Genomic DNA, 15,736 nt, shown 5'->3' on the forward strand with positions numbered 1-15,736 from the left:
CTCGGCCATATCTCTGAATCTCACTCCCCTCAGTGCAGCTCTCAGGTTATCGAGGACTATTCCTAAGCCAGGGCATGTGTAGTTGGGCCTGGGGTGCCATGTGTGTGGCAGGTCACCCTTGTGCTCAGCAGACCTGGCAGTCTTGTGCCCCATGTTGCTGTCACTGGCCAGTCCCTTTGGAGGGCTAAATTGGGATATTAGGGCAATGCAGTCTCAGTCCTGAAGACTTCCATTCCAAGTTTCTGGCATATGATACAGTGTGAATCAGTCCCCCTACCCCAAAGGTAACAAATAAAAACACAGTGGGTCATCCTCCACCACCCCTGGAGGAGGCAGCTGCTAGAGTGAGGAGAAATGATGGTTCTCTTCAGCATGGGTGCTTACTATGCACTGAAACATAGATTACATTGGACAATGCCTTCACATCAAGTTTAAGCCATATTTTCTGTTTAGACAGTTCTATGATTAGGACCCCAAATCAGAAAAAATGTTATGTATGTATGAACACAAACACTTGTGTAAGTGGGTGTGATGTATGTGTTCATGTGGGTGTGTACATGTGTGTGGATGCTCATAGAGGCCAGAGGTTGACACTGGGTATTCTTAGTCACTCCACACTTTTTCTTTTTTGATTGTTTTGAGACAAAGTTTCTCTGTGTATCTCTGCCTGTCCTGGAACTCTCTATAGACCAAGATGGCCTCGAACTCAGAGATACCCTTGTCTCAGCCTCCCTAAGTGCTGGGATTTTAAAGGTGTGATCCACCATGGCCTGGCTGTACCTTAATTTTTGAGGCAGGGTCTCTAACTGAACCTAGAGATCGTTAATTTGGCTATGCCGCCTGGCCAATGGGCTCCTGCCTGTGTCCCCACCCCCAGGGCCAGGATCACAGATACACAATGCACCCAGTCTTTTACATAGGTGCCTGGGGGAGCCAAATTTAGGTCCTCATGCTTGCAAGGCAGGCACTTTACCAATTGGGCCATCTTCCCAGCACCAGGTCAGTAAGAACTACAAAATTCTTTTGATGGAGTCTCATCTGTTTGAGATAGCTGACGCTGGGTGGGAACTTTCCCAGTGCTCTGCAGGGAGACACGGGACTGAACTCGGGGCAGCTTAAAGCACCTGAAGCCCCTGAAATAGCTATGAAAGAGCACCAGAGCTGCACCAAGATGGCTTAGTGATTCTTTGAAGATAGCAACATGGAATCCTAACCCCAAATATTAGCATTGCTAGAGAGCCTCAAGCTTAAACTGCCCCAAATACTTGGGAGTTCTGGAGCAGAACTATGCAGCCAGTCCTAAGCCCAATACTGGACAGCTGCTGACCCTCTGGAGGCAAAAAGCTGAACCACAGGCGACCGTATATAGTCATGGCTAGATACACGCCTTTTACTTGAGGGTACAGTCTAAGAGGTGTTCAGAAGTGTGTGGCACCCTAGGAGAGCCCTTGGTTAGCGTGCACAAGACTCTGGGTGATGAGAGTGGCATTATTAAAGGCTCCTTCTCCTATTTTATGACTCATCTGTCAAAAGCATGAAAGCTCTTCGCCTGGCTTTAGCCTGAATTTTCCATCCTTGATCAGGAAAACTTGTGACAAAATTCTCTGGAATTCTGGTTTAAAACAAAAAGGTGTAGGGGAAAGTCAGAATCATTTGGAGCAACAAGATGAGGATTGTTTTTGATTTTTTTTTTTTCTAACTGGTCCTGTCCCATCACCTGCCCTTACTGGGAAGCTGAGACACTCAGGGAAATGAGGACAGGTTAATGCAATGATGAACAACTCTACCCCTTGCCAAACATCTGTGGAAAAGTATAGTCATGCACAAGACCCCAAACTTCACAAACTGAAGATCTGGGAACATGGGACATCTTTAGAAACAACGAGGGAAGTTGTTTTTTCTTTTCTTTTCTTTTTTATTGAAAAAAAAATTTTTCCGCCTCCTCCCCGCCTCCCATTTCCCTCCCCCTCCTCCCGCCTCTCTCCCCCTCCTCCCACTCCTCTTCTCCTCCCTCTCCAGCCCCAAGAGCAGTCAGGGTTCCCTGCCCTGTGGAAAGACCAAGGTCCTCCCCACTCCATCCAGGTCTAGGAAGGTGAACATCCAAACTGTCTAGGCTCCCACAAAGCCAGAACATGAAGTAGGATCAAAACCCCGTGCCATTGTCCTTGGCCTCTCGTCAGCTCTCATTGTCCACCATGTTCAGAGAGTCCGGTTTTATCCCATGCTTTTTCAGTCACAGTCCAGCTGGCCTTGGTGAGCTCCCAATAGATCAGACCCACTGTCTCAGTGGGTGGGTGCACCCCTCGTGGTCCTGCCTTCTTTGCTCATGTTCTCCCTCCTTCTGCTCCTCGTTAGGACCTTGGGAGCTCAGTCCGGTGCTCCAGTGTGGGCCTCTGTCTCTATCTCCATCCATCGCTAGATGAGGTTCTATGGTGATATGCAAGATATTCATCAGTATGGCTATAGGATAGAGTCATTTCAGGTTCCCTATCCTCAGCTGCCCAAGGAAATAACTGGGGACATTGCCCTGGCACCAGGTAGCCACTCCAGGTTCAAGTCTCTTGCCAACCCTTAGGTTGTGCTTCCCTGCTCACCTATCCAACCTTCCTTTATCTCCAAGATATGTGCTTCCCTGCTCACCTATCCAACCTTCCTTTATCTCCAATCATCCCGTTTCCCCAAGTTCCCCCCATCTGTTTTTTCTAAAAATCTGTGTTGCCTCCTCGTATGTGGCAGGCAAGTGTTCTACCACTGAATCCCATCAGCAGCCCCGGAAAGTGGAAACATAAACCAAGCTCATTGCCACTCAGGGCTTAATTCTGAATCCATTCAACCCTGGTGAAATGGCTGGCCCTATGCTAGGAGCTTAGAACCTCCAATGTATCAAGCAAGAAGTGTTCAAAATAGGGAAGGCATGTGTCAAGCAGACACGCGTGAGTCCATCTGAGCATAAAAGCACAATGGCCCAATGGGATATAACCTAATAAACAGGAGCCTAGGAGTCCATACTGAAAAGCTATATAAGGAAAGTGCTTCCTCACGCCACAATGTCAATGGAAACTGGATGGAATAATGATGGCATCAGAAAATCACCTTGCAGCCGGGTAGTGGCAGCGCATGCATTTAATCCCAGCACTTGGGAGGCAGAGGCAGGCATTTCTCTTTGAGTTCGAGGCCAACCTGGTCTACAGAGTGAGTTCCAGGACAGGCTCCAAAGCTACAGAGAAACCCTGTCTTGGAATACAAAATAAAACAAAACAACAAAAAAAGAGAAAGAGCCGGGCAGTGGTGGCGCACGCCTTTAATCCCAGCACTCGGGAGGCTGAGGCAGGCGGATCTTTGTGAGCGCGAGGCCAGTCAGGTCTACAAGAGCTAGTTCCAGGACAGGCTCCAAAGCTACAGAGAAACCCTGTCTTGAAAAACCAATAATAATAATAATAATAAATAAAAAACAAGAAAAAACAACTACATATACACAAGTACTATGTAGTCCAAAGCATCCCCCTTAATGTACTCAATACAAACAGAAGGGCAACTTTACAGAAACAAGCTATCATGACGTTCTGTTAGTCTTATGTTAACTTGACACAAGTTAGCCAAATGAGAGAAAAGGGACTCTCAATTGGGAACATGCCTAAAATTTGACTATAGGCAAGTCTGTGGTGATCTTCTAGGAGGGTCCAGCTCACTGGAGGCAATGCCACCCCGGAAATGTCCTGGATAGTATTAAAACAAAGAACAGGCTGAACAAGCCATGAGGAGCAAGCCAGCAAACTGTACTTCTCCATGATTTCTGCTTCAGTTCCTGCCTCCAGGTTCCTGCTCTGACTTCTTTCAGTGATGGGCTATGATAAGTGTAAGTTAAATAAACTCCTTCTTCCCCAAGTTACTTTTGGTCTCAGCCATAGGAACCCTGACCCACACAGGAAACAAGTGGCTGGCACTGACATTATTAATGACGCACTGACAGCAGAGAATCTCACTGGGATGCACGGACGGCACATGCAGATGTGCCAACATTCAGGAGACAGAGCACAGGGACTGCCAAACTCAAAATCAGTTTGAAAACACAGAGCAAGATCAGGTCCATCTCCCTAAAAAAAGAAAAAGTGCTACAAAACATGTTTTATCTAGTAAAAGTACAGGAGACCCAAGGACTGACACATTATACTATCCAGAGCATAAAGCACACATCGGAAAAACGCGCATGAGGACTTTATGAGAACTGGCAGAATCTGAATGAAGCCTGTAGGTCATGGTATTATTGACTGTTGTGACGGTGTCAGGTCAACTTTCCTGATGTTGACCACTGCACATAATTGGTTAACAGAATATTCCTGGAGACTCTAGAGGGCACAAGCTCATTAAATTCTTTCAAACAGCTCTGAGAAAGCACAAGCAGGCTGTTGATTTCCCAACCCAATCCCATACAGCGATTATGCAAAGTGCTAAATTAATGAGACTGCATGAAGAGTAAATGGGATTCCTGATAGTATCTTTGCAAGTTTCTGCAGATGGAGATTTAAAATTGTTAAAAGAAAAAAAAAATCAGATCAGTTAAAAGAAAAAAAAATCAGTAAATTGGTTAAAACCAGAGGGTAGAATGGAACATACAACAAATAACCCATTTACATCCAAACATGTGGCAGATGTATTTCTCTCATAGGCATTCTAGTAGGCTTTGCAGTGCACACTTTTAGTTCTAGGTACTTGTAAAGCTGAGGACCTCAGCTTGAGGCCAGGCCAGGCACCACAGAGACCCCATTTCAAATGACAAAATAAAAGGGAGGTGCTGGGGAGACGGCAACTGTTAAAGACAAGTACAGCGTTTGCGGAGGACACACTGCAGCTCATTACCTGTAGGTTCCAGTTCCAAAGGACCTATCGCCTCCTAGACTTTCTGAACACACATACACGCACAGAGAAATCTTAAAAAATTATTTGCCTGCATATATGTCTGTATAGCACAAGTGTGCAGTGCTACAGAGGTCAGAAGAGGAGGGTGTGGGATCCTGGGAAGTGGTTACAGATGGTTGTGAGCAGCTGTGTCTGCTGCTTGGAGTTTATGGTCCTCACTGGCGCGAAGCTCACTAAGTAGAGAAGGGATGCTAGCCAGTGAGCCTTGGGGTATCTGTCTTGCCACGTCAGGCCCCACACTACCATGTCTGAGTTTTCACGCAGGCTCTGGGGATTGAACTCTGGTTCCCATGTTTCTGTGACAAGCACTTTATGAATGAGCTATCTCCTAGCTGGTTTTGAGTCTGTGGAACCTTGTGACTGTGACCAACCTAACAGAAGTGGTTTTGAAGGCAGACCCTGAATGGGTTATCAGATTCTAGTTTGATCTCAGTCCTTTTGCTTCCAGATCCACCACTAAGAGGCCGTCATAGGTTCTACTCCCATGGATCAAGCCCAGCTGCCATGCCTTCTATGTCACAATGGACTGACAGTCTCTCAAACTGAGGCAATACAAGTTTCTCTTAAGCAGACTCTATTCTGAATTGTTAATTTCACAATAAGAGTAGTTAATGCACTGTTTTATGATGACATGAAATGGGGGCTCCAGCAGGGAACACGCTGGGCTGTCTCTAAGCATGTGGTTGAATAACTAAACCAGTTGACTCTTTTAACACGAAAACATGTCTAACTCCCTAAAAGCAGAATGTGCAAGTGGCAACTTACTGCAAACAGTACATGACAGGTGGCAAGCCTCAATGTAGGCGGGAAATAAGGCACTGTGGGATAAAAGAAAGCCATCCAATGGGTTCCTTCTCACTGCAGCAGGAACACTGTGGACATTTAAAGGTACCTCATCAAATGCAAGGAAGAGCCTTGAAGAACATAACCCTACACAGTGCAAATGAATGATAGGACAGCACCAAGAGCCTTAACTTTCCCTTACTGCAAATAAAATTCTAAAATACCTATCTGTATTCAGGACCTGACAAAATGGAGTTTATATGCAACGGTGCTTAATACCTGTATTTCTGTGAGGGGGCTGAAGATGCAGCTCAGGCAGGGCTAGAGTATACAAAGTTTGAGGCTAGCCTAGGCTACAAGCAAGACACAGCTTTACCCTTTCTTTGAACACAAAAACACAAACAATAAAAAAAATAATTGAAATAATAGAAGAGCATAGAAGTAAGCTATTTCCTCTATGTGGTCACATGTTTATTTTTGAAAGTTTTTGTTTGCCTTAAAAAAGAAAGAAAGAAAACGGGTCTGGTTGTCCTGGAACTATGCAGCACAGATCTCTGTGAGTTCGAAGCCGGCTTGGTCTACAGAGGAAGTTCTAGGACAGCCAGGGCCGAGCACAGAGAAACCCTGTCTCGATGTGAGTTGCACTTTTAAAGTTGTACCCTATGGTATGCACCTACAGTTCCTCTACTTGGGAGGCACAGGACTGCTTGAGCTAAGTTTAAGGGCATCCTTTGTGGGAGTGGAACATAATGGACTAATGTATTTGGTGATTTTCTTTCCTTTTTTTTATTATTTTTTTTTTTTTAACCAAGACAGGGTTTCTCTGTGTAGCCCTGGCTGTCCTGGAACTTAATCTATAGACCAGACTAATAACTGGCTTCTGCTTCCTGAGTACTGAGATTAAAGGTATGTGCTACCACGCTCTGCCAATATATGGTGTCTTCAACTGACACATAATAGAATACCATGATCTTAATGCTATTTTTAAAAAAAAAAACACACAAGAGAGAAACATTCAAATGTGAATAGTAGGGCTGGAGAGACTGTTCAGTAGTTTAGAGCACTGGCTGTACCAGGCGGTGGCATCATGCACGCCTTTAATCTCAGCAGCCAGGAGGCAGAGGCAGGCGGATCTCTTTGAGTTCAAGACTAGCCTGGTCTACAGAGCGAGTGCCAGGACAGGCTCCAAAACTAAACAACGAAATCCTGTCTCGAAAAAAAGAAGAAAAAAAGAAAAAAAAAAAGACCACTGGCTGCTCTTCCAGAGGTTTTGAGTTCAATTCCCAGCATCCACATGGTAGCTCACAGCCATCTATAGTGGGATCTGATGCCATCTTCTGGCATAAAGTTAATAGAGCACTTATATACATAAAATAAGTAAGTCTTTTTAAAAAAAGACAATCAAATGTAAATAGTGGTACCTGTCAATAAAACGTAGTTTATTTGCTTCTTTATTCTTTCCTTTAGCTTTTCCCAAAAGTTGTTATAAATACACATTTTTATAACCAGAAAACGCTTTATTTTTTTATAGAAGAAAAAAAATCCCCTTGCTATAATAGGTTCATCATCTCTACATATAGGCAAAAACGTATGGCCACTTACCTAGCCACGTTCCGGGTTTCTGGAAGCTGAAATGCACATTCAGGAACGTATATATGTACACTGACTCACTTATTATAAAATTTCAATAGATGACTTCTGATGCACAATAAATCCAAGAACAACATCACAAAACACATCACTGAAGTATACTAAAATAAGGTTATTTACTGAAAAATGATACATTGGACATAATCTGTATATAGAACAAAGCAATTAATGGTAAACTTAATAAGGCACCTTTTAAATCAGATTTTGTACAAAATACATTTAGTGTGTTACATATCAAAGATGAATCTATATTTTTGGTGTTTTACAATTGCATATTAAAAATGCCTCCAACCAGTCAATGCCTTATGTACAGTTTCCCTAAGCTATAATATTTTCATTTTATACAATATATACTACATTTTAGCTTTTAAGTGGGAAGAACAAAGGTCATTAAAGAGCTTAAATAATTCCACTGAAAGAGTACAGAGTACAACCTAAAATTACAGTATTATGTCTAAGTCTTTGCAAAAGCCATATTCATAAGCTTTCCTTATGGGATGGTCATTCCTGCAGATTCACACACTTCACCAGAGGAACAAGATCTGCTTGCCTAGTCTCCACCCCCTCACAGCCAGGAGGAGAGCAAACCGTCACTCCTTAATATCTGACTCAATTTGTGTTGTTACCACAAGGGCTACATAACCTTTCTTTCAACATGAATTAAACTTCTGTTGAAATTATCTTGGACATCTGGAGACATTTCAAAATAACGCATATCTGGAAAAGACAAGGTTTTCACTTAGGAAACCTGCCTTGGAAGAGACAATCAATATCCAACAACTTATCTTGGGTCAAATCAGAGATGCATGGTTCTTGAAAAATTACTGTCTTTTTATTCTAAATAAGGAAAAACATCTAAAGAGAAAAAAGGAGGAATAACATTAGAAGGAATGGCTGAGACCCAGCACATCCCAGTACAAGAGCTTTACAGGCTTAGACATGCTTCTGACACGGGAAGGATAACATAACATGCTAAAATACCTTCTGTTACAGTATTTCAGAGAAATCAGTTCTCAGTGCTGCAGAAGCCTCAGACAGTCAAGCTGGGACAAATCTTTACCTGCTCTGTACCCCTGCAACACCTGACCATACAAACCACTCGTGATATCTTCCTGGATCATTTGATATGTATTTAGGTAGTTGGGTTTGGGCTTTTATAACATTATGATTTATAAGGATTGCCGATGTTAGCCATATTTTTAAACTCTAGATTCAAAGTGGGACCAAATGAGTTTGCAGATTTTTACAAGTTATTAATTACTAACTACACAGTACTTTTTAACCAGTTGTTTATACTTTTGTTTTAAATTACACTTATGTGTTTGAATATGTGGAGTGTATTATGTGTGTGTGTGTGGGGCGTTCATGGGGGGATGCATGCCAAAGAGTGTGTGGATGTCAGAAGACAATTATGGAATAGCTGGTTCGCATGTGACCCAGAGACTGCACTGCAGGTGGCAGCTTGGCAGAAGTGTCTTTACCCATGGAGCCTTCTCACTGACCCCAAGGGCTGATATAGTCTTCAAATATTTCACTGAATTTTCCATATTTTTAAATGCTTTATGTATTATGTATACAGAGTTCTACCTGCATGTATGCTTGCATAGCAGAAGAGGGCACCAGATCTCATTACAGATGGTTGTGAGCCACTAATGTGATTGCTGAGAACTGAACTCAGGATCTCTGGAAGAGCAGCCAGTGCTCTTAACCTTGGAGCCATCTCTCCAGGCTTAAATTTCAAATTTAAGAGTAAGAGGAAGGAGAGGAAAAGAATAAGTTTAATGCAACTTTAGACATTAGGGTTCTACGTAAGGACTATAGCAGCAAAATTTGGCCTTTAAAGAGAGTACTGAGAGGCAGCTTGGGAAGGCAGTGACTCCAGTACTCACTATCAGCCTTAGAACTAATTCCTGGTAGCCCCCTTTCCTCAGACCAAGCTAATTAGAAAAGAATCATCATATAGCGGCTTCCACACACCATTCAAGCATGTCTAAGAATGAAGTTAGCCATTCGTTAGGTATATCATCAAGATGTTAATGATTTTTAAGACTTAATTTATTCAGGCAAAAATATATCCAGGTTAACTTGGCTTAAGTAGTTCAAATCTCCTATGTGTTCTCAGGATTTGGTTACACTAAATGAAACTCATTAAATAGTCAAAGCAAGTCTCAAATTTGTGGAATTTGTGTATTATATTTAGTTATAAGTGAATAGATGGACAGCCTCCCATTTAAATTAAAATGGTTGACTATGTTATAATGCAATCATCTTTAATTTATGTTTCATCCAAAGAGACAATGTCACTTGATCCTCTCCTGGCTTATTTGTGAAGAATAAACATTTAAATAATATGATATCGGCATGTAAGATTTAAGCAGAACTGTTCTTTGAGAGAACAAGCACTCTATTTAAAAAAAAACACATCATTTTATTTCAGCAGTTCAGTGTGTGTGTGTGTGTATGTATGTATGTATGTATGTATATATATATATATATATGGGTAGTGACCAGATACTGGACATTTCTGCTTGATTCTTTGTCTTCACAAGCTAGGGATCAGAAACTGAAAAGAGCAAATTTCTAAAGATTTAGATATATAAAATACATTTACCAGTTACTGACAAATTTATATTAGCTGACACCCTTCATAAAAGAATGAGGCAATATCTTAGTAAACTTTTTTGACTAAAGTTTTTAAATGCATGAATTCTGAAATTCACACATGGTTCTACTTTAAAACATTCCCCCATTATGGATAAGATCCATGTGAGCTGTTTGGAATAGAGTTCAGTATGCAAGTAAAATATGGCTAGAAAGATGATTATGTAGGTTTTGAAAATAAAAGCACATTACACATGGTAAACAACTTCCCTTTTTAAGAGATACTGAGAGCAAAGACTTCAGAATTTGACCACAGGCATGCACACTGTTATCAGAATCAGCAAAGCCTTCTCCAGCAAGAGGCGCTTTCTTCCAAAGTATGGTTTAAAGAGGTGAGTTTCAACTCTGGACAGGTGGTGTTTTATAAAAAATAAAAATAATAATAATAATTACCAAAAAAGAAAACAAAGTGGTGATAGAAGAGAAACAGTCCAAATTTATGGACACTTTAAACTTACTTGGCCTTTACAACTACTATGTGAAAACAAAGTTGGTGGGGAGGTTATACAGACACAAGGTAGATGACTTTCATAAGATTGGCGAATGTTGATCAGATATTGCATGTTTAACCTGCCAGTCACAATACCCTCCTGCACAATCATACATTCTTTTCTTCTAAGCCTCATGGCAGCAGAGGAATTCTGGTGTACATATCAAAGGCATAGTGCACCATCATAAACCAGGTAGTATCCCAAAGAGATCATAATCTGTAGGCTGTTTACAAAGATAGAACGCAAATAGATGTTTTCTCTGATAGAAGGCAAATATGTCTTTCTCCATCTCTGCTGAGTTCATTAATTTTCTCAAGGCTTTCACAGAAAGCATCACTTTATGGACAGAAGAATGAGTACCCAGAGTTAGACGAGAGGCTTCTTATCAGGCTTGGAGTCTTGATGTAGTTCATAAAACCAAACCTGTAAAACAAAGTTGTCCTGTCCATGTATAAAGATTGACATGTTTGGAAGTTCAAATCTTGTGTTCCGCAGAGTACTGAAGGTTTACTGTTAGCAGCCTGTGAAGATGTGGCAAAGAAAGAGTCTGAAAATCAAGCCAACATCCTATTCCATGCTAACCCATCCATTCCTTGGGTGAAGTTCTTACAGTCTAGATTCTCCCTTACAACTGTGTAACTGTCAAATCTTTACATCTTGGGATTCAACCATTTTTGCAAGTGTCTTCTTGATTCTCAAAGCTGTGAGTCTGGAGGCTGGATTATGGGCCCAGCATTCTGACATCAGCTTCAAAACTGCTCGAAGACACTAAAGAAAAATGGAAAGAGACCGTGGTAAGCATGGGGTAACACAGCATTCACTCACTCATCACTTTACGGGGACTTGGTTCCAACTTACTTCATCACTGTTCCAGCGGTTAGACACGATTGGCCGCAATCGTTTGACACACACAACCTCACGCATATCTTCATAGGATGGGTCACTGGGCACCATGTTGTAATATGGTAATTGGTATTCTTCCACTATTCCTGTGGGGAGTGAGAAGACACAGTGAGCAGAAACATGGAGGAGCAGTACACAGCAGCTCCCTCAACTACAGAACAAAGAATGAATTCGTACATAAAGAATAATAACCTGGATGGTTCTCTTTTTAACAGTAAATATGTTTCTATTATTTATGACCCATCATTTCCCCTACCTCTAACAGGGCGAGTCTGTCAACAATGGTATATAATGTTTCTTTTGGGGGTAGGGCACTTAAGATCTGAGACAAGAGGACTGTGACAAGCCAGTCTGTGCCACAAGCAATGAAACCCTCAAACAACAAACAAACACTAAAGAAAGTAAGATTTTCTTGAAATTTTTGGTGTAAATATCTGTTTACTTGTTTGTCACTCCTAGGAATGTTTCTATTCCTCTCTACTGCAAGAGAAAGACTAATCACAACGTGCACACAAGCTCACAAGACAGCCCACTATGGCTCTCATTAAAAAGGATACAAGGTCAGTCCTTGTCATTCACCACTGAGGCTGTCACCTCCCAGGTGCTAGGAGTAGTTCACCTAACTACATGGAGGCCTCTGATGATAGCCAACAGATGTGAGCAAGATGTGAGCAATGACACCACTTTCCACAGTCACAGCTGGCTGGGGAGGGGCTGAGCTGTTGGAGCCTCTCTCGGCACCTCTCCCCTCGAATGATTTTAAGGTATTTTTTCACTGAAATGTATGTGAGGAATCAAGACAACTATATGAAGGTCTTAGAGTAAATCTAGTGAAACCACAGATTCTGAGAGTGGTCCTGAAAAAAACCCGACATAGGTGACGTATAGACTAGATAATTATTTTTTAAATGCGAGCTAAACAAACATAATCAAAACCATGGTCCAGACTCTTACCTCCTGTAATACAACGACGAGCCATTTCCCAAATGATTAAACCAAAGCTATAGATGTCAGCCATGATGTAGGGCTGGAAATGGTTCTTATTCAGGCTTTCATCCAGCACTTCAGGAGCCATGTAGCGCTTGGTGCCCACCCTGGTATTCAAGGGTATGTCAACTTCGTTTGTATCACTAAGATAGGAGAAGGACAATGGCCATGTTGAGAGTCAATGATAGTTCATATCTGTACTTTTTTTTCTTTTTGTTTTTTTAGACAGGGTTTCTCTCTATATCTCTGGCTGTCGTAGAACTCACAGAGATCTACTTGCCTCTGCCTCCCTGAGTGCTAGGATTAAAGGCGTGCGCCATAACCACCCGGGCTCATATCTATACAGTTTTATAAACATTTTTCTTTCTAAATGTATAAATTTCTATATTCTTTACTATAAATTCTTGGGGCCACATTACAAAATTTAGCACCTTTATAGACTTTATATATTGTATATTACATAACACCCCCAGTATGGTCTGGAGAGGCTATTCTGGGCCTTAGTACCATGTCTGCCACAAAACACTAACTCTGACTTTTTTACAGTAAACTGTATTAACACAAGCACTTTTATTTATTTATTTTTTCTTTTCCTCTTTCTCACAAGGACCATTCATGAGTTCGGTCAAGGATCTGTCACCAAGGAAATTCTACACTTCTCAAAAAGTAACAGTGCTGGTCTAGGAGGTGCTACAGTTCATACAGTGCTTGTCTGTCTAGTATACATGAGACCCTGGTACCACACCATATAAACAGATCATGGCCTATAATCCTAATATTAAGCACCAATGAGGCAAGGGCAGGATGATCAGAAATTCAAGGTCATCCTTGGCTAAATAGCTGGTTCCAGTCCAGCTTGAGCTACGTGTGACCTTGTCTTAAGAAAAAGAAAAAGGAGCCGGGCAGTGGTGGCGCACAGCTTTAATCCCAGCACTTGGCAGGCAGAGGCAGACAGATCTCAGTGAGTTCGAGGCCAGTCTGGCCTATAGAGACAGCCAGGACTGTTACACAGAGAAACTCTGTCTCAAAAAACAAAACAAAACAGTATTTCACATAAGGGCAAATAATTCTATCTGAGAAGTATGAAAATAGAAGAGGAATCATTTATTGTTACCATTCTTAGACAATGAGCTTAGCATTTTTTCTTCTCCTTTTTTTGAGACAGAGTTCCTGTATAGCCCTGACTGTCCTGGAACTCACTCTGTGGACCAGGCTGGCCTCAAACTCAGAGAGATCCACCTGCTTCTGCCTCCTGCATGCTAGGATTAAACGTGTGCGCTACCACTGTCAGGCTGTAAGCTTAGCATTTAAAATACAGAATTATGTTATTTTTCAAGGATCCAATCTACTTAATTATAAGAAAAGTGGTATCTATAAATAGTCAACCCAGTAAAAAATGATTTATTAGTTTCCTGGGTTTTGAATTGAATTTTAGACTTAAAGACCTAAAGTTACTTGTGCCCCTAAAACAAACTTCTAGAACTGTTTTCCAGTAGAGTGGGATACAAAGTGTTATATTTTATTATAAAACATCTGTGGTGGTTAATCTTTATTGTCATCTTGACTAGATTAGTAAGCAACTGAGAAACTAAGAAAGACCTGGAGGTGGGTCTCTGAGCCTGCTTCCAGAGTTGTTTAATGGATGAAGGTCAGAGCATCCAGAATGAGGTGGTACCGATTCACAGGTTAGGGTCCCATAATGAGTTAAAATGGAAAAAAGAGAAAGCAAGGGACCTCCCCCAATTAGTGCTCAACTCTATGCTTTTTGATTATAGGTGCAATGTGAGCAGCAACCTCACATTCCCACCATGATGCTTTCCCTTCTATAATGAACACACGAACAAAAGAACCTTTTCTTTCCTTAAAAGCTGTTTCTGTTGGGCTGGCACCATAGCTCAGCCATTAAAGGCTAAAGACAAAAGTGGCTTTTGTCATTTTTTGTCCTAGCAACACAAAACATAAGGACAGGCTCAGTGAGTAAGAGCACTTGTGACACAAACAAGAGGGCCTGAGTCCAAACCCCTAGCCCCAAGCTGGGTACATCCATGTTCCCACCAGTAACCCCACTGCTATGGAGGGTGGAAAAAGGATGTTCATTGAGGCTTCCAGTCACCAGCCTAACTTCGGGTTTAATGAGAAACCCTTTCTCAAGTGAATAACAAAATGGTAAGAAGGGCTATTGGAGATCCTCCTCTGGCTTCTGCATGCGCATCAGTACATACCACACAGAGAAGGAGGGGTAGGGCTGTCACTGTGATAAACTTGACAGTATGACTGATACGCCTTTAGTACTGGCCTATGGGAGGAATGCGGAGGAGTTTAGATCTGCATGCTAGAGGCTTGGGAACGATGAGCAGAGCACACCGGGCTGTTCTGATAGGAAATAATGTAGAAAGTGGAGGCATGGTTCATGATGCTTTAGGGAACAAGAACTCTACGGAGACCTAGGCCAGAGGCTAGTTATGTTTCATCTTGGCAAGAACAGGGTTGAAATCTTCGTATGTCCTGAAAACTCACGTGAGGATGAATTAAAAACTTAGCTGTTAAACGCACTTCATGTTTTTCCAGAGGACCTGGGTTTAATTTCCAACATCCACATAGTGGCTCACTACCACCTGTAGCCAACCTTCAGGGATCTGATGCCCTCTTCTGGTCTCTGCAGGAACTGCATGCATGTGATACACAGATCCATGCATGAAAAATATCTATGCACTTAAAAATAAAAATAAAAAATAAAGACAGTGTGGTGGCACACACTTTAAATCCCAGCATTTGGGAGGCAGAGGCAGGCAGATCTGAATTCGAGGCCAGCCTGGTCTACAGAGTCAATTCCAGGACACAGGAAAACCCTGATTTGAAAAACAATATCCACCCTCTCCACAACAATGGACTAAGACTTTTTTTTTAAAGATCTATTTTAATGTGTTCAGGTGTGTGTGTGCTATGTGAGTGCAGGCACCTGCAGATGGCAGTGGATCTCCTGGAGTTGGAGTTTCATGTAACTGTGGGCCTCTCATGAGGGTGCTGGAAACAGCAAGTAAATGTTCTTAACTAATGAGCTGTCTCTGACCCCAAGGACTGTGATGTTTGGTGAAGGAAACCTGAAGACAGCACAGCATGGTATTCTAGCTGTGGCGTGGTTCGTTCTTTCTTTCCTGTGTTCAGGGAGGGGAGTGCATGTGTAGAGCTCAGAAGACAACTTGCAGGAATCAGTTCTTTTCTTCATCATTTTGGTTCCGGGAATGGAATCATTATCAGGCTTGGCGGCAAGTGCCTTTACCCCATCAGCCATCTCACTGGACCTTACTTACTTATTTTTTAAAGAAGTATAAAACCATTTTACA

The 15,736-nt window shown here is 41.9% G+C and overlaps 1 protein-coding gene across 3 annotated transcripts in view; it reads right to left on the reverse strand.

The window, feature by feature from the left end:
• Positions 1-7,141: 7,141 nt before the first annotated feature.
• The window catches only part of Bmpr1a (bone morphogenetic protein receptor type 1A), a 110,034-nt gene continuing 101,439 nt past the window's right edge, over positions 7,142-15,736 (reverse strand). For all 3 annotated transcript variants that reach the window (XM_057769575.1, XM_057769576.1, XM_057769577.1), the window contains exons 11-13: positions 12,360-12,535; positions 11,361-11,491; positions 7,142-11,270 (exon numbers count right to left, since the gene is read on the reverse strand). In XM_057769575.1, coding sequence (XP_057625558.1) covers positions 11,145-11,270; positions 11,361-11,491; positions 12,360-12,535 — 433 coding nt within the window. In that variant the 3' untranslated portion in view covers positions 7,142-11,144. The remainder of the gene's footprint in view (positions 11,271-11,360; positions 11,492-12,359; positions 12,536-15,736) is intronic.

Source organism: Chionomys nivalis, chromosome 5 (genome assembly GCF_950005125.1).
Source record: "Chionomys nivalis chromosome 5, mChiNiv1.1, whole genome shotgun sequence".
NCBI classification, from domain to species: domain Eukaryota; kingdom Metazoa; phylum Chordata; class Mammalia; order Rodentia; family Cricetidae; genus Chionomys; species Chionomys nivalis.